Source organism: Hoplias malabaricus, chromosome 17 (assembly GCF_029633855.1).
Source record: "Hoplias malabaricus isolate fHopMal1 chromosome 17, fHopMal1.hap1, whole genome shotgun sequence".
Classification (NCBI taxonomy): Eukaryota; Metazoa; Chordata; class Actinopteri; order Characiformes; family Erythrinidae; genus Hoplias; species Hoplias malabaricus.
Genome location: NC_089816.1, coordinates 13732726 through 13756220, shown reverse-complemented (window position 1 = coordinate 13756220; position 23495 = coordinate 13732726). Strand labels below are relative to the sequence as shown.

The 23495-nt window shown below is 37.8% G+C and overlaps 3 protein-coding genes across 4 annotated transcripts; 1 reads left to right on the top strand and 2 right to left on the bottom strand.

The window, feature by feature from the left end:
• Positions 1-2905: 2905 nt before the first annotated feature.
• On the bottom strand, positions 2906-8575 carry armc10 (armadillo repeat containing 10). The gene is made up of 6 exons (XM_066648932.1): positions 8159-8575; positions 7428-7573; positions 7127-7261; positions 6872-7048; positions 6671-6742; positions 2906-4508 (listed from the first exon to the last, which is right to left on the bottom strand). The coding sequence occupies exons 1-6, from the start codon at positions 8442-8444 to the stop codon at positions 4257-4259; spliced, it is 1068 nt and encodes a 355-aa protein (XP_066505029.1). The 5' UTR covers positions 8445-8575; the 3' UTR covers positions 2906-4256.
• A 1368-nt stretch (positions 8576-9943) lies between these two features.
• On the top strand, positions 9944-18514 carry fbxl13 (F-box and leucine-rich repeat protein 13). 2 transcript variants are annotated; one of them, XM_066648930.1, is made up of 21 exons: positions 9944-10074; positions 10833-10936; positions 11265-11355; positions 11460-11527; positions 11675-11829; positions 12088-12197; positions 12554-12658; positions 12952-13047; positions 13151-13283; positions 13753-13805; positions 13896-13996; positions 14209-14338; positions 14746-14844; positions 14926-15046; positions 15454-15616; positions 15933-16052; positions 16128-16254; positions 16593-16676; positions 16891-17025; positions 17462-17604; positions 18028-18514. In XM_066648930.1, exons 1-21 carry the CDS (start codon positions 10000-10002, stop codon positions 18221-18223), a joined length of 2409 nt encoding a protein of 802 aa, XP_066505027.1. In that variant the 5' UTR covers positions 9944-9999; the 3' UTR covers positions 18224-18514. The 2 variants fall into 2 exon arrangements, with proteins under 2 accessions (XP_066505027.1, XP_066505026.1); XM_066648929.1 differs by having other exon boundaries at positions 17441-17604.
• A 362-nt stretch (positions 18515-18876) lies between these two features.
• On the bottom strand, positions 18877-23393 carry fam185a (family with sequence similarity 185 member A). The gene is made up of 8 exons (XM_066648931.1): positions 22961-23393; positions 22172-22281; positions 21501-21593; positions 21271-21409; positions 20692-20733; positions 20041-20136; positions 19816-19947; positions 18877-19009 (listed from the first exon to the last, which is right to left on the bottom strand). The coding sequence occupies exons 1-8, from the start codon at positions 23325-23327 to the stop codon at positions 18897-18899; spliced, it is 1092 nt and encodes a 363-aa protein (XP_066505028.1). The 5' UTR covers positions 23328-23393; the 3' UTR covers positions 18877-18896.
• Between the last annotated feature and the right edge of the window lie 102 nt (positions 23394-23495).

Here is a 23495-nt window from a genome sequence, read left to right as displayed (position 1 = left end):
AAACCTTGGGAGGAACCAAGGCTCACAAGGGGTGACCCATCCTCCTCTGCTCAATCTACTGGTGATGATAGTTAGTAGTCCATGAGAACTTCAGTGTAGGGACAGCTTCAAGGCACTTGGTGGTTGCTGGAGCGTGGGCAGCTGGTCTGAAACGTGGAGGAGGATCTCGACAGTCATCCATCAGTGTCCAGACAGACAGGTGGGCAGTCATTTACTCGGAAAGATGTAAAGGGATGGAATTAGTTTTGAACTGTTTTGTGTTTGTAAAGTGGAAAATATGAACATTTCCAGAGTGTGGCTAATGACTCCGGCAGATCTGACTATGACAGCTTTAACTAAAAGGAGAGAACCAGAAGGACACACAGACACGGGAGCATCCTGAAACACTGGCATCCCTCCACTCCACCGTCAACAAACCTGAGTGATCGCGAGAAGCGGCGGGACGACAGCACCAGCGTCTCAAGTTTACTATAATTCCCTGTGTCCATGGACCCCCCGGATCTGCCGCCTTTATCTATGGGGGAGCATTAGCTACCAAAAGATAAACTAAACAAATGAGTTTTTAGCCTAGATTTGAAGATTGCGACTGTGTCTGAGTCACGAACATTTTCTGGAAGATCATTCCAGAGTTTGGGGGCTTTATAAGAAAAGGCTCTTCCCCCAGCTGAGGCCTTCTGAATTCTGGGAACAATTAAAAATCCAGTAGTCTGTGATCTGAGTGAACGTGGAGGCTCATAATAGGAAATTGTATCTTGAAGATATTCAGGAGCAAGCCCATGTAGAGCTTTATACGTTAATAACAAAATTTTATAGTCAATGCGGAATTTAACAGGCAGCCAATGAAGTGATGATAGAACTGGGCTGATATGTTCAAATTTTCTAGTTTTAGTGAGGACCCTAGCTGCAGCATTTTGAACTAGTTGAAGTTTTCTTAAATTGCTGCTGGTGCATCCTGACAGTAGTGCATTACAGTAGTCAAGCCTTGAAGTAATAAAGGCATGTGCTAACGTTTCTGCATCCTGAAGGGATAAGGCATTTCTAATCTTTGCAATATTGCGAAGATGTAAAAAAGCTGTCCTAGTGATACTGCCTATGTGTTGATCAAATGATAAATCCGGGTCAAACACCAAGATTTTTTGCTGCTGAACCAGGTTTAACTGGAAAATTAAATCTGATAATTTATTTCTTGCCAATTTTGGACCCAAAAGCAGGACCTCTGTTTTGTTGCTGTTTAGAAGGAGGAAGTTACGCAACATCCAGCCTTTCACGTCTTTTACACAGTCCTCTATTTTCTTTAATCTGTGTTTGTCATCGGGCTTGGCTGAAATATACAATTGCGTGTCGTCTGCGTAACAGTGAAAGTTAATGTCATGGTTTCTTATAACTGTGCCTAGCGGTAACATGTATAATGTAAATAATAATGGTCCTAAAATAGAGCCTTGTGGAATTCCAAATCTTACTTTAGAATAATTTGAATTTAGATCGTTTACTTTTATGAATTGATAACGTTCCGTTAATTAAGGTTTGAACCATAATAGGGCTGTCCCTGTGATTCCAACCATGTTTTCTAACCTTTCTAGGAGAATATTGTGGTCTACTGTATCGAAGGCTGCGCTTAGGTCAAGAAGCACCAACAGGGATACGTGGCCTTGATCAGAGGCAAGAAGAAGATCATTTGTTGTCTTGACTAGACAACTATATATATATATATATATATATATATATATATATATATATATATATATATATATACATACAGGGTGGGCCATTTACATGGATACACTTTAATAAAATGGGAATGGCTGGTTTGGTGATATTAACTTCCTGTTTGTGGCACATTAGTATATGGGAGGGGGAAAACTTTTCAAGATGGGTAGTGACCATGGCAGCCATTTTGAAGTCAGACATTTTGGATCCAACCTTTGTTTTTTCAATGGGAAGAGGGTCATGTGAAACATCAAACTTATTGGGAATTTCACAAGAAAAACAATGGTGTGCTTTATTCTTTCATGAGTTATTTACAAGTTTCTCTTTGTTTACAGCCATTGACATGTCGCAGAGGTTAACACGTGAGGAGCGGATAGAAATTGTGTTGATGTCTGGTGAACACAGTAACCAGATCATTGCAGCAGATTTCAAGGAAGACACCCTACGAGATCTCCCATGCTACAGTTAGCAAACTGCTTGCCAAGTTTCATGAAACAGTTCAGTGTTGGATTTGCCAAAATGTGGACGCATGAAAACTGTCACTAATGAAAAATCCACAGCCACCGCTATTGGTCTGACACAAACCCATATTGGATAGATCCCTGAAGAGGTCATCTGAAGGCAATTGTCTATGCTGTGAAGATACGAGATGTGCAGCACCTGAAAATACGGATACTGGAAGCCTGTGCTAGCATTTCTCCTGCGGTGTTGCTATCAGTGTGTGAAGAGTGGGAGAAAAGGGTTGCATTGATAATCCAACACAATGGGCAGCACTTTGAACACATTTTATAAGTGGTCAAAGACTTGTAAATAACTCATGAAAGAATAAAGTTAGGTTAAAAGAATAAAGCACACCATGGTTTTTCTTGTGAAATTCCCAATAAGTTTGATGTGTCACATGAACCTCTTCCCATTGAAATAACAAAAGTTGGATCCAAAATGGCCACCATGGTCACCACCCATCTTGAAAAGTTTTCCCCCTCCCATATGCTAATGTGCCACAAACCATTTTATTAAGGTGTATCCATATTAATGGCCGATCCTGTATTTTTTTCCTTGCTCTGCTGGTTTTAAGCCAATGGGCTCCTCTGAGTCACTGTCTTGGCGTGTTTATACAACATATTCAGTTTCCATTTCCATATGTTGAACACAATGATTTATTACACACATGACAGCCATTCAAAATAAATCATTTATTTCAAAATGTATTACAAATAAATTAAAACAGACCTATGCAGAGGGCATTTCAGATTTAACAGGTCAGGCCAAAGCTTACATTAAAGCTGTCTGTTTTTTTTTCCTCTGAAAGCAGATATTTTGTCTCTGGTGAGCATCAGAAAATGATCAATAGCAGTGAAAATGTCTGTACTGTCATGTGACCCTGCACTGCATTATGTCATTGCCTAGCAGTTTCAGCAGGTAAAAAGATCACAGTACTAACAAAGTAGTAAAGTATTCAAGTACAATACATGCACATTATCAAATAACTGGCAACTGACCAAGGAACAATGCTCAGGGATCCAGTTTCAGAACAAGGAACAAATGGCCCCTTCATTTATACAATTTTCTTAAAGACGGAGACAGGCTATACATAACAGGATAAAGTCATAAATATCTAAAGGCATGTCCCAAACACTTCTCATAACATGCAGATCCGACACAGCAGTGAAGAGGAATAACAGCTAAAAATTGGCAGACTTTGTCATGCATCCGTTATTCCTTTTAACACTTTAAAGCAAAGCAAGCATATCAGCAATCACACAGTCCTTCCATCAGACAGAGAAGGTACAATATAGGAAGCACTTTGTGTCATATAGGAACTCTCAGAGTGAGACATTCATTCTCTTGTCTAGTAAAAGGTTTGGCAGTGAGATTTTGTGTACAGGCACAAAGGAGAGAAAGAAATTCATAACAATTCTCACATGTAATGAAACCTTTTTCTAAGCAATCCTAAAGTTATACCTTTGCATCAGTGTTTATAATTAAAGGTTTTATGTAAAACTATCATTCAGAACAAAACACCCAACAATAATATAACATTCAATCTTTCCCAAAACCTAGTGAGCTGTCTAAGTAGGCACTGACTATGTAGGCAGCTGTTTAAATAGGCAGTGTTCTAACTTCTTTCTTCATGAGATTAGTGAGACGCACCAATTAGAGAGCGATTGCACAGGGCCATGGATTCCACTCTTCCTGTTTTTAATCACCATTCAACTTATCTGTGCTATGGGAGAAGTGTGAAATAGACAAGAATTGTGCTTGTGCTTCATCATGGGATTGTAAATCTAGCCAGATTAAGGTATTTTAGTAGGCAGCATATTTAAGGTACCTAAGAACTGGGGCAAGCTATGTTTTGGGAGTGCGCACAATATGATGCTAAATGCTCTCTAAGTAGACAGCCCATTAGGATTTGGGACAGACCCATTCATGAGAGGCATTCCCCTCAAACACCTATATGTGGAGTTCTTTCAGGTGCACTGGCCAAGCAAGACTTTGAAAATAAAGAAATGTTGTGACAGGTAAAGGCAAAGTGAAGCCTAGTTTAATGGCTAGGTGAGAAGCCGTGCCACCTGAGCTTTAATGTTCTCGTCTGGATGGGACAAGAGCTGGGGAAGTTTGCTGTGAAACTGAGAGGAGCTGTCCAGCAGCACACAATACAGCGAGTCCTGCTGCCTCCTCAGAGCTTCAGCCACCTGAGCAGATGGCCTCCAGGCCCGCAGATTGCCTACGAAGAATAGCAGGCGAAGAAGCACATCTTTCTTTGTGGAGCCATCAAACAAGAGCACCAGGGAGGCTGGAGCCTGTGAAAGCCCCAAAAAAAGCCACTGTATTTAACTGTTCTTTTCTCCAGAGACATTTATTAAAGTATTTAGAGAAAATTTAGAAGAAATGCACTGAAAAGAATAGGGATGTCACGATACCAGAAATGTATAAGTCGGTACCATTACCACTAAAATTCCACGATTCTTGATAACAATTTCGATGCCACAATAATAAATATACCAATGAAACGAATGCATGCGAACATAATATTTTTCAGAAAAAGGTGCAATTTATTTAATAATGATTTTTTTTTTTTTTTTTTTTTTGCAATCTCCCTCAGACCCCTCGTGCTTAAAATGGTCTGACGGTGGAAGAAAGGCAGTTAGTGAGCTTTGAAAACATATTCATTGTCTTGATTATTGTTTGTTGAGCTTGTGGCTGCCAAATAAAAAGGTTTGAATTGTCTCTCGCGCTGTGTGGGTCCATTAGGCACTGAAACTGAATGAGCTCTGCTGAAGTATGGGTCTGTGTTTGTCCCTCCTCCTTTGTTGCGCATTGCCATAACTTGGCCACTGATTGGTCTACAGGCCTGATTGATGTGTCATTGGACAGCTGAGAGCCTAAGCTACATAGGGGTCCTATTTGAATTGTTTTGGTTTTTTTTTTACATTTTTGGTACATTTTGTAAACCATTTGCCCATACTCTTTACACAAACATGAGGATCAACTTGGTACGGATGTATCAGTTCATCTGACATCCCTAGAAGAGAAACTCACTGACTTGACACACTGACAACAGTGGTGGTAGACACCAATGGTATATCTTTAGGTATTCATTTGCTTATGCTTTCCTGTGTCTTTAACACACCATTTGCCATTAACACAACTTTAAAAAAATAAAAATAAAAAAAACTAAATATATTGAACCTTCCCTGTATCACATTTACACTGATCAATTCTAAATGATTTTTTTTCCCTTTAATTTTGGAAACTTTGGTTTAAATGCCCTTTAACATATTCAGGCAAAAATGTCTGAGCCCAATGTCAGCCCTTAAATACGTCTTATGAAAAATGAACTCCACTGATATAACAGCCGTGTGAAGACAAAAGTAATCTTTTTATAGAAGCTAAATCTTTTTTTGCAAGCTTACGTCAACAAGGGTTTAGCACAAACGTGCACCACAACAAACAGACTGAAACAAATTATATAAGGTATTGAAGTAATGGCAAAATAAATTCTCTCTCTACCAGTGGCGATTGCAAGACTGCAAGGGAAGCTCAGCTTCCCCTAAAATGTCAAAAAAATAAGTGATCAAATATATACTGTTGTGTGTACATGTCATTGAATAAATATGCACTACAACGCGCTCAACCTTTGTTCAGAATCAGCTTCTTATCACTGGTAAAGACACGGCTTTCCTCTCAATCATTCGCGCAGATTCACAGTGATTTAAACAGAGTTCCATAGCGAAGCAGTGAAGTGCAGCAAAACGAGACGAGTCATTGGATAAATGCTGGGCTTTGTTCCGCCCATCAGACGCTCAGCGTTTCTGGGGGTCTATGGGGCAGTGGGCTGGCCTCGGCTGGCCCGGACGCTCAGCTTCTGCGTGATGATTGGATGATCTGTCTGAGGCCGAATCCCTTTTTGATTGACAGCGAAAGGAGCGAATCAGCGATCCTTTGGTTTAAAGATCCGTGGGAGCATTACATTTTCATTCTGTTCTGAGTTGAACCAGACTTTCTTAATCCTCTTAGCCGCATTTTCTTTGTTAAAAACGACTAGCGACAAATCAAGCTTCTATTTCTGGTGGGGTTTTTTTGTAGCTGCTTGTGTTTGGAGACTGACTTCTATCACTCTTTCTGACTTCTATTGCAGTTTCTAGCGGGTGCTGCTGAGCCCCTCCACCGTCACAAAGCACTCACAGGCGGACACACTTCACATGGGCCAAGGCCGTTTAAGCAGCCTAGCTCTGCTGGCCATTGAGAGGACACTAGTCAAGTCCCTGGAGAAGACGCGTTGTTGGTACGACAGGGTCACAGATCATTTTCTTGAAAAGGAACAGAGGGTAGAATTTACATATAAATAAACCGACACATTTTATGATGTAGGCCGAAATTGAGCTTCCCCTCCTTAAAAGGCTAGCATCCACCACTGCTCTCTACACAAGTTACATTCAGCAGGTTTATTCACATTTCATACCTGAGCTTGTACTATGTCATCCATTAAATCTGGATTGGAGGATAAATTCACTAAAACCTTCAAAACCTGGATCTGTAGCAAAAACAACAATGTGTAAACATAAACTGTCTATTAAAATGCTGAAATAGATATAAAATATACAAAATAATATATTCATAAAACAAGAAAAGGCTCAACAATCAAATAAATTGCATTAAATACCTGCAGGACTTCATTGCTCACTACAAGCAGTGACAAGAGGAGGGTGATGGAGTTCTTCATTAAATGCTGATGGTTATCTGTTACTGTCAAATTAGTCAGCAGCCTCAGAGCTGCCAGCTGAAGATCTGAGTTTACAGGGGACATTTCGATCAACTGCACCACTGATGGAACATAAATCTGTACAAATGAGAGAGACAATTGAAGAGCTATGGAAAATCTTGGTGATAAAAATACTAACAGGGCTCTGAACCTCACCTTCAGCTGATCTTGATTTCGGATGTTCATACCCAAGTTATTCAAAGCATTCAGAGTCTGCACTCTAATGTCTGGTGAAGGGTCAGAGAGGAAACCTGCTATAATATGAAGGCCCCCAAATTCCCGAAGAAGGTCCTTTAAAAAAAAACAAAAAAACATTTCATTCAACATGTGTCATGAACTGAAAATTACGGAAAACATCACCTTGTAATAAAATATCAGAAAGGTATGATTTTAATGCTTTTAAAATAGGCATACAACTCATGACTACGGCAAGATTAGAATATTAGACCTGGTCTACCTGGTTTACTGTGAAAGCAGCAGCATTTCCTAAAGTTATGAGAACCTCTCTCCTTTCTGCTTGGTTGGGGCTGCTTTGGAGAAGAGAGAGGAGCATGCTGAGGTGCCTGGGCTCGAGACTATCAGGGGACTTGCAGAGTATCTCACCTTACAAAGAACAACAAGAGATAAACAATACAATAGGGGTTAGAAGCTCACCTAATTTCATACAAAAAGGCAGCAAACTGCTCTTGGGCCCTGCAATGCAGCATGTTTTTCAGCTTCAAACATGGGTTTAAAACATCACTATCCTCAATGTGGCTCCAGGCATTATACTTACCTTAGCAACAATTTTTCAACATTTTGAGCACAAAAATTCAGGTGTGTTTACAGCGTCCACCGTTCTCACTACAGGTTTGTTGTGCATTTTATAAGTGTTGACTGGGACTAGCTGAGAGACAAACAAAAATTTTAAACTGATTCATTGCTACTACTACTACAACTAATAATAATAATAATAACAATATGGTTACATGAAAACAAAAATGTATTCAATTTCAGATTAACCCTTAGATACACTCGGTAAACAACGTTGATTTCAGAGTTAATCTTCCTTTCTTACTCGTTGGCTTCTTAGTCGTATTTCCGTTCCACTTTAAATAGTGATGCCCCGGAAAGTAACTGGTACACAGTTTAAGGTGGAACGGTAAATTCGAATTAGAGGCCAATTTACAGGGAATTTTTGCTACGTACTTGCTGGGGCCTCTGTGGTCAGATTCCCACCGTCAGTTTTACTAACGACATTAAATCCAGACACTCTGGCCACCAGACTCCCTGGCTGTACGTCCATAACGTTACTTCTTCGGGGTTTCGTTTTGTTTATCTCCGCTTCTCCTCCTCCTCCTCCCCGTAGCAGTTTGTATAATCCGTATGAAGCTCCTGCTCCTGCTAGGATCCCCAATAAAGCCTTCATGTGAACATTACTTAGCCGAGGCACGAAGCCATCATCCCCCATGCTGAAATCTGCGTAGTGTTTCATTAGTAATGTTTAAATGATTGTTTCAGTTATTGAAGACCTTAGCTATCTGTTGTGTACCCATGGCTGGCGGCTCCGTATTTGTTTCTAGTACTCAAAGAGTTTAGCTGTGTCTCGTATATGTCATTGTGTCCTCCCTAGTGCACTTGATCTAGTCGACTCCGAAAGATTCGAATCTTAGAGTCCAATACTTTGTCGTATTCTGAGAGTCGGAAAATTTGGAGTCGACTCAGTCCAGGCTTGCGAGTGAATCCTTCCGTTGATTAAGAACTTAAACCTGGCATAATTTACACATTTGTATTATATATATCACTATGAACTAAAAGGTGGGTAAGCTATGTACAGAGATTTATTAATGACTCTATTCCTTTTTACGGCTCTACCGCTGTCCTGTTTAAAACCGGATTGATGTATACATGATTTGCAGTCGACGTGAGTTCGAATCGGAGTCGATTCCGAAAAACTCAAAGTGGTTCATCATTACAATCTAAGCGAACTCAGGCCGGGATTTTGAAGTGCTTGGCTGATATGACCTTATGGCTTCAACAGCAATCCACCTGACGGGCCAGGTTTATCGTTATACCGGACGGCCATTGTAAATTCGCGGCCTGGAACGTACACCTGGAGTTCAGGATCTCTGGTTTACCCTAGAGTACTTTATTCCCTCCTTATGTGTACGTACTGGAACGCAGCCAGTTTCTACTTCTCGCATCAGTGGCCAAACAAAAAGTTTTACGAGATTCTCAGGTGTTTGCCCCAGTCTTGCATAATACACAAACTATCCATTTCAAGTGTGCCTTCCTTATTGTCTTGTATTCAGGCACAAAATGTTTATTTCCCTTTGAAGATCATACAGCAAAATACATAGAAGTTATTTAACGTGAGCATCCGTGTCTAATGACTATTTAAGTGTTCTGACAGAGTTAGCTAGCTACATTTAATACTCCCACATGGAACAATTTTTCTAAAGTAATTATGTTTGTTATTTGCACCCAAATGATAGAGTCAAAATCCACACATGAAATTAATAATTAAAATGACATGTCCTTTATACATACAAGTTTACTGCAAATGTAAAGTAACTGGCATAAAATATATTTAACCAGCATTCAACATGTTATAGAACAATAATTAAAGATTAATCAAATGTCAAACTGTGCCAAGTTCATCTCAGTACACTGGCCCACTTGAGAACAGTGTTGCAGTCATGGGTCAGTGCTACTGTGCGAATGGTTACATCTACTCTTGTTTTCCATCTAACATTGAAAGCTGTTAATTTACTGATTCATATACGCATAGACCTGAAAACAGCAGACTATGGAAATATCTTTTAGGACCATGTTGTATACAAACAAACAAACAAACAAACAAACAAATAAATAAACATGCACAGAGTCAGGGGATTTAATGGCGCTTTTTAACTCCGGAATGTTGTTGGCCACCCGCCTGCAGCCGTTACTTAGCAGCGCACTAAAATAATACAGACAGGTCCCCAACGGCTGCGGAACTGCGTCCACTTTACTGCGACTCCTCTTCGCTTTTAATTTGCGGATTTAATATGAATTACCCAGCCATTTCAGATCCTGTTTTAAAATATTACTTTATGAAACATTCACTTTCTCAGATTTTCAAGGTGAATAACTATAATTTAACTTATCTGAGCTTTGAGATAATAGCACAATGTCATTTAGCTCTACTATTATAAGTATAGAGAGAGAGAGAGAGAGAGAGAGAGAGAGAGAGAGAGAGAGAGAGAGAGAAGGAGATAGATTTATTAACTCTTGTCAATTCTAGATAGTATCAGTGTTAAATACAAAGTGAGAGATAAATTCAAGTGTAATGATCTGAGCCTCCTTGAAATTGTGATGGCTAGGAAAGTCTGTCAACATTACCGGGGTGGGTTGTTCCTGGTATGCAGGATGTGCACAGGGAGTGAAGGCTGTCCTGTCACTGAAAGCATCAGAAAAGCATCAGAAAACACAAAGTGTGCACATCCCTAACCTAGGGAAGAAAGAGCACCAGGCAGTACTATGGGACAAAGCAAAGCCAGTGGAAGCAGTGTGATGCACTGGGCAATGTTTTGCCCCCAAACCTTATATCCAGGCATTCATGTGTATGTTACTTTAACATGTACCACTTATCTAAGATTATCCAGGAATGGTTTGAGGATCATGATAAAGAGGTAAAGGTATTGACTTGGCCCCAAATTCTAATAAAATTCCAATCCATGGTGGTCCCACCTTTCAATATATAGGACTTTTTTCCTTTATGTGTTTATGTATTATCTGGGTTTTATAAGATGTTTTACAATGTATGTATGTGTGTGTGTGTGTACACCTCAGTTGGCTCTTAATTGTATGTTTTCTTGTTTGGTTGTTGGTTTCTCATCAGGTCTTACTGATGGGTTTATGCATCTCTCGCCCCAAGGACCCTTTACTCTATATTGCAAAGAAGGTTTTGGCAGTTCTTGATTGTCAGAAAGCAGGGATTGACTGGTATGTTTTTTTAATTTACTAATATCAAAGTCCCTTTTTTGAAAGGCAAAATTGAAAGCAAGGACATGCTCCCACCGAGATATGTGAAGTCGGTGTATACAGTTATGTACAATCCATACAGTTATATATATGTTTATAAACTTAGGGGAGAACACATACTGCTCTGTTCTGTAATGTTAGCTAACGCATGACTTCATTGGCTAGCATTGTGTTGAGTGATGACAGAAATTACGTTGATTTTTGTAACTCTTGAAAATGTGAAGTGTAATGTTAAGTGTAAAAATATGCCATGGTCCAGATTCCTTTTTAATGTGTAATATCTTTTAAGGCATACATGTTTTGATGATGTTGAACAAGACACAGTCTGCTTATTGCCACAGACGTTGATGCTTGATATTTGCGGAGACCCAGATGAAAAGGTGTCCCTTCTTTTTAATCTGTTAAATGGTTATATTTTTATGTCACTAACCACACAAAGCTTTCAAACCTCCATAAGCTGTACATTATACTTGTCTTCCTGCAGATTCAGTCACATGTGTTAGAGAAAGCTTACTCGTGTTATCGAAAGACTTTGACCACAATGTGTTTCAAGTAAGTGTAATAGTGGAAATGTACTCAGCTGTGGATTGGATTAACATTGGGTACAAGTCATTCATTTATTAGTAAAATAAACATGCTGTAATGTCCTGTTTCTTCTACATGATATGTGTGTTTATAATGGACGGTTTCTGTGAAAAGAGGCTGGAGGCAGTATGTTATGAGGAGGAGAGCAAAGGCTACTAGATTGCTGTTCATGACTCAAGCAGCTGAGAGGCACCATACACTGAGGAACCTGAGACACGTCTTCACCTGCTGGGTGGAGTGGGTAGAGTTTCGCAAGAAAAAAAAGACTTGTACGTTCCCCTTCCCGTGTCTTTATCTTCCACAGATTAACATTTATGACATTTGGCAGATACTCTTATACAGAGCGATTTACAATATTTGTTACAGAAGTATATCGTTAGGAGTCTTGCCCAAGGACTCCTGATGGTGTAGGATGGTATGGACATCAGTCCCAATACCACACCTCAGTTTTATGTCATCAGTTTTGATCTACTTCTCTAGTTTTGATCAACTCCATGTATAAATAGTTACACATTTTTTGTTTGCAGATGCAGTGAAGAAAATACAGGGTGTATGGAATGCGTTCTTATTTAAAAACATCATTGCAGAATGGTGCTGTGTTGTTCAAAACTCAAAAAGGAAAAGAGAGTTTTTCAAGGTAGTTTTCACAGATATATATATATATATATATATATATATATATATATATATATATATATATATATATATATATATATATATATACAGGGTGGGCTATTTATATGGATACACCTTAATAAAATGGGAATGGTTGAAAAGTTCAATCTTGAAAAGTTTCCCCCCTCCCATATACTAATGTGCCACAAACAGGAAGTAAATATCACCAACCACTCCCATTTTATTAAGGTGTATCCATATAAATGGCCCACCCTGTATTTTTTTGCTGTATTTTTTAGGCTATATGAATAATATATAAAGCTTGGTCAGAATTGTTATTAAATTATTTTTTACCTATGTGTGTGCGTGCTTGGTCAGAGTTTAGGGAAAGATGCGCTGGACAACCATTCTCAACACACAGAACTTTCTCAAACAAATGGACCTGACAGACTCTCTCTGCTGCCCTGGAAGCTCTTAGTCAAGGTCGGTTTTCACTCCACAGAACTACTTTTACAATATGATTTTACAGTACTATGCACCACTGCAGTTACCACTAGATTTTATAAACATTTCTGGCTCAGTGGATTTGCCTTCATACCTGTCGGCTGTTTTCTGAATATAATGGATATTTTCTCTAGGAAATGTGAATAAGTAAAAGAATATTAATTCAGTTTTAATAAAACATGAATGAAATACTCAGTAGAGTGTAGCATAGCAAGAAAAGTACAATCACTCAAGGTTTTTCCACCCCTGTGTCTAACCTGTTAATTTTGTAGATATTCCAGTATTTGGGTGTAGGAGACCTGCTGAAATGTTCCCAGGTGTGTGAGGCTTGGAATGCTATTGTCCAGAACCCCTGTCTTTGGAGCTGGGTCAGTGAGATAAGCTTACGTTTTGGGAAAACTGTCTTTTCTCTGTAAAGCTCGAAGCCTGGTTTCCTTCACCATGACTTCTAATCATATACTTTACACACAGGTGGATTTCTCCACAGAGAGACATTGGAACAACAGGACAGTGAAGAAAATACTGAATTCATATCACATTTTTGTGACATATCTGAACTTGAGCGACTGTATTAAACTGCAACATGAATGTTTTACATGCATCAGTAAGTGGCCATTGATAATTGTGTGATGACATCATTTTCCAGATGAGCTATAAATTAACTAATAAACATATTTAAATTGTGCAATCACAAAGACAATATCTAAGGCATCACTGGAGGTTATGAGATAAACAAGCAACTTTTAAAAACAATTAGTGAAACCACATAAAATTATTGCCAGCACCATAGCATATTAAAGTAATAGTAAAATACGATAGAAAAAAGGTTTTAAATAATTAAAGTTTTAAACAATATATTCTTGTTTCATTGAAAATTGATATTAAGATTTTTTGAGTATTTTAAAACATTTAACTGTAGCATCAATGTGAAAAACCCGTGTTTTAATGGGGAAAAATGTGTATGAATGGTGTCTTATAAATACAAATATAGTTAATTTTATTTCTTTTAAAAATCATTGTGAGCAAAACAATGTTGTAAATCAGTAATTATTCTCAATTTCATCTATTCAAAGGTCAGTGCAAAAACTTGCAAGAACTCAATCTGAGTAAATGCACCAGCATCAGTGTGAGTGGCACTTGCCTTCATTTTTCAGTTATCTATATGGGTTTCAGTGCTCCTGACCTAATTAATTACTGAATAAATCCCTGATGACAGGATGAAATTGTGAGGATGATTCTAGAGGAATGTTCATCTCTTCTCAGTCTTAATTTGTCTCACACCAATGTCACCAATGGCACATTGATAGCCCTGTCCAGGTAGTGCATGAATTTTATTTATGGACTTCAGGTTTTGCACCTTTTTTATCTCACATCCTAAAATGAGTTTGGTTAACTGTTAGCATGATATGATTTTACTTTGTACTTCCTTCTTAGTACCATATTTATATAACAGTAGCAGAAATATATAGAAAAGGTACAGCTTGTATAATGTGATGGAGTAATGTTGGTCCTTCGGTGTTGTTTTAAAGGTGCTCTCTGAACCTGCAGTGTCTCAATCTGGCCTATTGTAAGTATTTAAATGATGTTGGCTTTGAGTTCCTAGCTACAGGACAAGGCTGCCATAGGCTCACTCACCTTGACCTTTCTGGATGTGTTCAGGTCAGTTCATACAATACTACTGTACATTAGAAGCATTTTCTGTTGTACTGCAATCAAAAGCTGAAATTGTTCCATAACCTCATTATTATCTCAAGGTATGAGGTCTGTTATTATTGGTTAAATATGTCCTATAGTCAATTACAGACTGGGACATCATTGGTCACAATCAAAAGATTGAAAATTCAAGAGTTTTTATTGTCGTGTACAGAGTAAATGGGCAGTTACGCTTTATGAAATAAATAAATGAATTAAAAGAATAAAATGGGGCAGCACAGTGTCGCAGCAGATAGTGTGGCTACCACACAGCTCCAGGGTCACAATTTGTCATATGACTATGTATAATTGTTGGCTGATGTGTTTATAATTGTGCTGATGTATTTACAATCTGTGATGGGTTGTTTTCATAGATATCAGTGGATGGTTTTAGACACATAGCTAAAAGCTGCAGTGGACTTCAGCACATTGTGCTTGATTACATGCCCATGCTCTCCAATGCCTGTATTCAGGTAATGTAATAGATATGTTACTTCTCATACCACCAATCTAACAGGCATCCAAGATCATGCTGACTATAATCATCTCCTCAGGCACTAGTCTCTACATGTCACTCACTGACAGTGATTTCCCTGGTGGATTCTCAGAATCTGACAGATACAGCTTTCAAAGCCATTGCTGAAGTTTCCAGCTTGACAACACTCAAAATAGAAGGTTTGCCAAATTTCTACACCTCGAGTGAAACAAAGCACTCGACTCTGAGTCAAAACCATTCTTAACATAGCTTTTTCCAGAATGCACAAAAGGAGCAATAAGTCATTTTTATCAGACAAAATAGTACAAAAATTTAAACAAAATGTGTGAAACTTCCACATGGTGGCAGTTATGATTAAATCAGGTTTAATATAGAATCTCCAGGCCACTGCATCTTAGTATAATTACTGCTCAATACCATCATTATACTGTACACACTATACTACATATTGTACATTAAAAAAAAAAAAAAAACTGGTTGCTCCTTTAAATTCTAAACTGATAATTAAGCAAGTCTTAAATCAGTCTTAACTAGTTTGTATACTTCTTACATTAAGACATTTTATGCCATGAAACATACTGTTCAGGTAATAGGTGTCTGACGGACAGCAGCTGGAAGGCTTTATGCAGGAGTTCTCCTCACCTCACTGTGCTGCACGTTGCAGATTGTTGTAATATGACTGATGCCAGTGTGAAGTATATTGCAAGCCTGAGGAACATCAGCATCCTGCACATTGCAGACTTTGTCAAGTAGGGAAAAATAAGACTGAACTGTACACTGTGCCGAAGGAATAGTTTGGCAAATTATCAGATTTATAAAGTTTTATCTTGTTAAGCAATGTCTTGGACAAATGTTTACATTTGAAATAAGTAGTAAATTTTCCAAACTATCCTTTTCATCTTGATTGTACTTTAATACAAGGTACATTTTTATATCTGGAATATTAGATTAGCTCTATTAGGTCTGAGAATCTGTGATCTGTTTTTAACAGCTTAAATAACTTTAAATATTACAACTTGCAGTAGCTGTGTGCTTTGTTGTAGAACTGTTGTGTGTGTGATTCAGACTAAGTGATACTGGAATCCATTACATTGCTGATGGACCATCCGCTTCAAAACTTCAAGAGCTCAATCTGTCAAACTGCCCTCATATCAGTGACCAGTCCATCATGAGGCTTACACAGAGGTGAATACCATCCTATTCACTATTACACACACCCACATCATGTGATATGTAACAGCTGTGTCTGTGTTTGTCCAGATGTAGCAAGCTGAACTACCTGAGCTTATGTTACTGTGAGAATCTGACGGATGAAGGCTTCAAATGGTTGGGCAGCTGTTCTTCACTTGTCACTCTGGATATTACCGGCTGTAACATTCAAGACCAGGTCTAACACTGTTTATTTCTAATCACATGTCCTGCTGTATTCAGGCTTAGGGATGCATAGTGTTTTTGATGTGTCATAGAAGATTGTTTAATGTGATGTTTTTGCATGTCCTGTTGAAACATTTCACATCGTTCCTGTAATAAAATTGCCAGTAAGTCATATCTTTGGGCACTGTTACAGGCATCAAATTTAGAATGAATGAATATGCAAAGAAAATATTGTTTAATAATTACTATACACTGGTTGTTGTGAACAGGCTCTGATGACTCCAACACTACATTTAAAATCCACTCTGAAACAAACTTGAAGTGCAAATATGCTGTGTATTTCCTTTGCAGGGTCTGGCTGCACTAAGTGTAAACCAAAGTCTGAGAAAGCTGATTGCAGCTGGATGTGAACGGCTAACAGACACTGGAATAGAGGCAGGTCAACTTTAATAACTGTGAACTCAATAAGTTATTTATTGTAATGGTTACACTATGTCAGCTATTACAGATCACCTTTGTTGGACAGTGAAGCTGCTCCAAAGACAGTACATTCAACATAACATAATTTTTCTTAACAACTGCCTTTATTTTGGCCATTATTAGTACTTCATGTTTTTGTACACATTGTGCCTTATTTTGCCCTTGGTAGAAATTCTGCAAGCAAGTGCGAGAGCTGGAGCTCCTGGACTTAAGTCACTGCTTATATGTATCTGATCGATCTATCAAAGTTTTGTCCTTCTACTGCAGACACATCATTACACTCCATATTGCTGGATGCCCCAAAGTAAGTCTGATTAAATCAATAATCCACATGCTTCACCATGTCAAAGATGTGCATAGCAGCCTAAAACTATATATAGTAAAAGCTATTGGCAGATGGGTAAAATATAGTTTGAAAATTGATTAAATCATCATGAAAAACATGAGTAGAAGTAAATGTAAAAAAAAATGAGTAAAAGTAAAAAAATCAGTTTAGTGCCAGCCTTAGTGCCAAGAAACCTATAGAACTGCAATGAAATATCTCAAAATATCCACAATGTATATTTAACAAATCACAAAAAAACAATGAAACAAGATAACGCCTGTGAAATGAAATAGAAGGAAAAACGTGCCACAGAAGAAAAAGTATTAGATTGGGAAAAGTAAAGTAAAAAGGAAAAGGAAAGTAAAAACAGCTGATTCTGTTCTGGATACTTCAGGTAACAGACATTGGTGTGCAGTTTCTATCAGGAGCCTGCCACTACCTCAGAGAGTTGGACCTGAGCGGTTGTGTGCTCCTGACTGACCGCACTCCTCATTCCCTGCAGCGAGGATGCCCTCAGCTTTACTCTATCAGCATGTTGTACTGTGGGAACATCTCCAGGTAAACACCTCACCACTGCAAATACTGCAGTACTAATATATATATGGTATGATTAGGGGAATCGTGTGTGTGCGCGTGTGTGTGTGTGTGTGTGTGTGTGTATATAACATGTAACAACCATGTAATATTCTGAGATTTGTAAATTATATACTTTGTATTTGTAAATTTAATGCACAATAACTGTTTACAGGTTAAAATGTCTGAATATGATATTATAGTTAAATTTCTGATTTATTTTGTAAGTTTCCCAATATTGTAAATGCAAAAATGTCATGTTTGTATTCTGACCAGGAGTGAACATCCGCTTACACACACACACACATATATATATATATATATATATATATATATATATAAACAGTATTTATATATGCTTGTGGTGTGTAATAAAGTACACTCAGTCCCCTCTGTGTATTCCCTCAGACGGGCTGCTCTGAACCTGCAGCCCCGTGTCAAACACTGGCAATACAGCAACGATGACGTGCCCTACAGCTTTGGTTACAACAGCTTGGGTCAGCTGCTGCAGCTCATCAGAAGACCAGAACAGATGGAGAGCCAAAGAGAGGACGAGGAACCTGTCTTTAACAACAGCAGTACTGAAGAACCTGCAGGACACTGAGATTACACCCATCCATATTTAACCACACTTTTGGAGCCTACTGTAACCCTCATACTGAATACCTACCAACACTGTATCTTAAAAACAAAACAAAACACACATTTAGTAATGTACTCATATATACACCAGTATAAAATTCCAAATATACACATTCATAGACAAAATACGATTTACAGTTTAAAACTACTTAACTCCTCCTTTACAGGGAACACACTTAAACATAGAATGCTTTAAACTTCAGTGCACAATTTCTATATACTTACAAAGCAGAACATATAGTGAACTAATTAAATCAATTATGAAATATAAAAAGCTTGTTTTGAACAAGTCACATTTTATGGTTTAAAACATGTTAGAATCAGCCAATAAACTACATTTAAAATGAGAAGTGTATTGTGTGTAGATAACTTTTTGTTTGTTTCTCACTTCACCAGTTATAATTAGACCAGAAGTTCCTAAAATACATTCCAGAATAAGTTACGGAGTAAGTCAAGGAATGTGACACAATGTTTTTTACTGAAAGCTTGTTAAACTGTAATATATTAAAAAGGACAAACACTTTCAACAAACAAACTTAAAAGAAACTGCAGTCTTCTTTTTTTATTATTTATATTTTATCTATGTTGTAATCAAAATTCCAACATACACAAATATTTTCCCCAGCGTTCGTCAATCAGCTCCCCAGTTTAAGTGTCTCTAACCAGCTCTGGGTCTTGAGGCTCACGGCTCCTCTGTCTGCAGTGGCTTTGATGCAGCAGTCCACCTCAGAGCCGCTGTTCAGCCGACCTGCGCAAACACAAAACCAGAGCCTTCAGTGTACAGCATGACAACATAACCGCACAGGGCCTGGAAGAGAAAATATAGATATAGATGAAATGTGTTCACCTAGTATCTGCATCCAGATTAAACTATATTTCTTCAAGAAATATAGAAGAAACAAGAAAAAATATATATATTCTGGCTTGAAGAAATATAGTATTGAATTTGAAGTGTACCGTTAAAAAACTGCACAGGAATTATGATGATGATTATCTAATGATAATTAGAATAATAATTTAATTAATAATAATTTAATTTAATTTAATTATTTGTTTTCTCCTTATTATCTTATTAAATACAATAGGAAGGTACAGACAAATGCTGACTTTTATTAATATCTCCCTATAATAATTTTTACCTTGTTTGATTTATCATTTCTTTCACTTATCAGTTTATACAAAGTCCCATTGCCTCATTTTCAGTACAATCTGGTTCACAATGTAACAAAGAAAAAAACATTTTGTAAATAAAGCATAAATGACGTTCAAAGGCAGTTGTGCTGCTGAGATGCTGTGCATCTTGGATCAACGATGTGTGATATTTACATTTAAAACTACAGTAAAGCAACCAGTTCTATTAGCCTCATAACCAAGACCATATTACTGACATTAATCAGGTCCATTTCCATTGTTCATGAATGCTGAGAGGTTTGTGATTAGGCACAGAAGATTTAATAAAATACTGACGAAAACCTTAAAGCATTTAAAAAATTATTTGCAATGGTTTTGTCAGAGATTGTCTTATGGTTCATATAGAAATAAAGATGTACTCACCCACAACTACAGTTTTTCCTTTAGCTGAATGATGCTCTGTTTCCTGAAAGATTTCTGAACTAATATCCACTGTGTTCCCACAAAGATGGACACCTGCTCTCATAGTGGCCGGCACACGGAGTATTACAGCGCCTTTGTAGAGATAATAAATAATAATAATAATAAAAACAAAAACACTATTTTTCATTACTATTCTAAAATATTAATCATTTATTTACAATATACCTTGCTGGGTTTGAAGTTCAGCTGTTTCTGTTTGGCCCACATATACATCAATGTTTCCAGTTTTAGACACTGCTCTCAGAGCGCCACTCGAACTGTCTGCAGAATCACATGTATTCACTTATCACTGAAGTCATGTATCACTGTACGGTTGGCATCATACCCATATTACTAACTCTGGGTCTAAACACACTTTCTCAATAACAGAAAAAATAACACGTTTTTCGAAATTTACATTGTCGTATGGCAAAACAATTTCCAGGCCCAGTATGTTTTGTCCTACAAACCAATGAATGTCAGGGAATCATTTGCATTATAAGTCTTTTTAACCATCAAAATATGGAAAACATACCACATATATGACAAGCTAACACTTCAGTGCACAGAAATAACATTGTTCAAAAGCAGGTTTACAATTAAACATGAAATAACAACACCAACTACTCAACCTTAAAGCTAGTCAGGGCAAGCTACCAATTTTGTCAAGGAGTCTTCTGATGTAATTTCAGAGTGCAGCAGTGTTCAGTGTAGCAAAATTCATAATGTGACTCCTTAATCATCTCCTAATTCAGAGGACATGAGGAAGAATGTGCATAAGAAAAGAAATACAGGGTTTGGAATTAACACAGTACCAGCTGTAATTACATTACATACCAATGACGATACCTCCTGTGTCAGTCTGAACATGTGCTTCACCTGATACATTCATAAAAAATGTTAGACATGAATATTAAGCACATCTACTGAGCACAATTAATGTGTAAAACATTTTAACATTAAATTGCTTAAGTGTCACTAATAAAACTTGTGAGCTGGTTTGTTTTGTAATTTTCGCTTTTTAATATTAAAAACATTAACCATCACTCAAGGCTACGTGACACCTAGACAGCCTTTTAAAACAGATAGGAACCTAAATACAGCTCTATAAAGGATTATTTCAAAGGTGTTAAACTGGCTAAATCATCCTTTATTACAGCTGATGTTAGCTGAAATAATCCGTCACATATGTTTATTTATATAGGTTTAGGTCTGTTATTAAAGGCCTAAGCAGGTGTCAAATATCCTTATGTTTAATGACAGCTACTAAAGTGTTACCAATTAATCACTCTTCAATACATCACTAAATAGAATCCAATGTACAAGGGTATAGATTCTGTGAATTTTACAAACATATGTGTAACAATTCCTAGGAAACGCCAATGAAATGTAACAGTAACTAGTGCCATTTCTCACCATGTAAATGTCCAATAATTAAATTCCCTGAAGAGGAAGACAATGAACTTGATTGTGCATAAACAGCTTTCAGTTTCAGAGGGCCATGCTCTGTGGACACATTCATGGAAGTCCCCTGGATCTTTTTAATATCAATACTCTAAAAAAAACACAGACATGGTGAAGTTCTCCAGTGTTATTTCTAAGTAAATAAAGCATAGTAAATATGTAATAAGATGTGTGTGACTTACACTGTGTCCAGTAGTGCGGATGTCTACATCTCCATGTATAGTGCCCAGGCCGATGATGTTTCCTCCACTAGACTGCACCTGCACTTTGTGACTCTAAATATTACAAAAAGAAACACTATTTACAAGAACTACAGGTGATATACAGCACCAGTTGTTTATCATATTTAAGAACCACAAGAAACTACGGTCATCTAAGACATAATATTTCCATTTAGAATTTAATTAAAATGTTTTTTTTTGTCAGTGATTGCAGTACAACTTAATTGAGACCATGCATTTAACCCATCCACTGTAGTGAACACACACACACACACACACACACACACACACACACACAGACACACAGACACCGTAGTCGCAGCCATCCAGAGCACCCAGAGAGCAGTTTGGGGTCAAGTGCCTTGCTCTAGGGCACTGCTTTACAATCCAACACCCCATTTTCCAGCCAGTACAGGGCATCAAACCAGCCTGTCCCAAAGATGCCCTACTTAAAATATATCAAATGCAAGCATACATACATAGACAGACAGACAGACAGACAGATAGACACATAGACAGATAGATCGATCGATTGATAGATACATAGTGTATGAAAGAGAGAGAGAGTAAAAAGGAGAAATGATAGAACTGATTGTCAGTTTCTGAACTGGATTATTGTAAGTAAGCATTACCTTTACAGAGTGAAGGACACAGTGGCCTTGTTCAGTTTGAACCTGACAGAGATCACTTTCCATGTTCTGGATTTTCACATCACCTTTTCCCTGAGTAACAACATGGAGGTCTGCAGTAAAAACAAGAATCATGAAGAGGGAGAATATTTTATATATAAAGTAAGTTTTTGTGATGTCACAAAACAAAACATATTTTACCGTAAAATAATCTATTTCGCCGACAGCAGTACAAACCTGTTATTCATTTTCACATGGCACAATGGAGCATTGGTAGGTAATGTTAGGCCATTGTGTAATGGGGACTTGCTCTAAGAAGCATTAACTGGTTAATTCAAACATAATACAGGCTTTTTATTTTTGTAAATTACAGAAATCTAGGACACAATATTAGGTATTATACAGCATTGAATAGCACCCCACTCACCACAAGTGAGTGGTGACAATTTATGGAAAATTGTAGGCGAGTGAATATGCTTGTATGTGAGTGTTTTTATGTATGTATACAAGAGTTTGCCTCTGAGTGTGAATGGTACTGAGTATGCGTGCATGTGTCTGAGTCTGTACGCAGGTGTACATGTGTGTATCTGAGTATGAATTCATGTGAGTGAGTGAGTGAGACTTTATGTCACTATTCATGTGAAGAAATATGCATGTGATTGAGTGGTTTACATATGAGGTCAACGTTGCTTTACATGTGCAAAAATAACAAATGATCTGTTAAAAAACCCATTAGCTTCTAATGTCATATTATAAACAAATAAACATGTAACTAGTAATTGATAAACATACCACTCTTAATGGGAGTTGTGAGCTCTATAGACACAGCACTGCTGGACTCCTCAGAGTTAATCCTCAATACTTTATTCTGTTCGTCATAGTGAACATGAACACTGTCCAGTGAAAAATCTCTGTTTCCATACACAGTAATGAGCGCCCGGTCCGCTCCAGGGAAATAGTGAGGGTCCAGAGGTTTTACTGATATATTACAGTGCAGGTGACATGTAATTCTGATAAAAGGACTGACTGCCACACTCCACTGCTTCACAGCGCTGCTCGCAGAAGAGGAGGAAGCCCGAGAAGCCTGAGAGGGAAAAAGTCTTAAACATCCTCGCACACACCCTACACGAATAACGCCGTAAAGGAAGCGGTACTTCATTATAAAAGCGTCCTACAATCAAGCTGTCTTCCGGTTTGGTCACAGAGCTGATCTACTTCATACAGTTAAACCGTCTGTATGTTTACATCACGAGGTCAAGACCACGACGTGCACAGAAATTACGGCGAGGAAATGTGGGAAATGTAGTTCTTGATGCGTAGCCATTTT

Coding starts and splice junctions, on each gene's coding strand:
- fam185a (XM_066648931.1), bottom strand. CDS start 23,327: ATGAAGTACCGCTTCCTTTACGGCGTTATTCGTGTAGGGTGTGTGCGA. Junction 19,948..20,040: donor TGAACTTCAAACCCAGCAAG/GTATATTGTAAA, acceptor ATCTCTACAAAG/GCGCTGTAATACTCCGTGTG. Junction 19,010..19,815: donor AGGAAAAACTGTAGTTGTGG/GTGAGTACATCT, acceptor GTGTTTGCGCAG/GTCGGCTGAACAGCGGCTCT.
- armc10 (XM_066648932.1), bottom strand. CDS start 8,444: ATGAAACACTACGCAGATTTCAGCATGGGGGATGATGGCTTCGTGCCT. Junction 7,262..7,427: donor CTGCTTTCACAGTAAACCAG/GTAGACCAGGTC, acceptor TTTTTTTTAAAG/GACCTTCTTCGGGAATTTGG. Junction 6,743..6,871: donor TGAGCAATGAAGTCCTGCAG/GTATTTAATGCA, acceptor TTTTTGCTACAG/ATCCAGGTTTTGAAGGTTTT.
- fbxl13 (XM_066648929.1), top strand. CDS start 10,000: ATGAATTACCCAGCCATTTCAGATCCTGTTTTAAAATATTACTTTATG. Junction 13,048..13,150: donor ACCCCTGTCTTTGGAGCTGG/GTCAGTGAGATA, acceptor CTTTACACACAG/GTGGATTTCTCCACAGAGAG. Junction 16,677..16,890: donor TAACAGACACTGGAATAGAG/GCAGGTCAACTT, acceptor TGCCCTTGGTAG/AAATTCTGCAAGCAAGTGCG.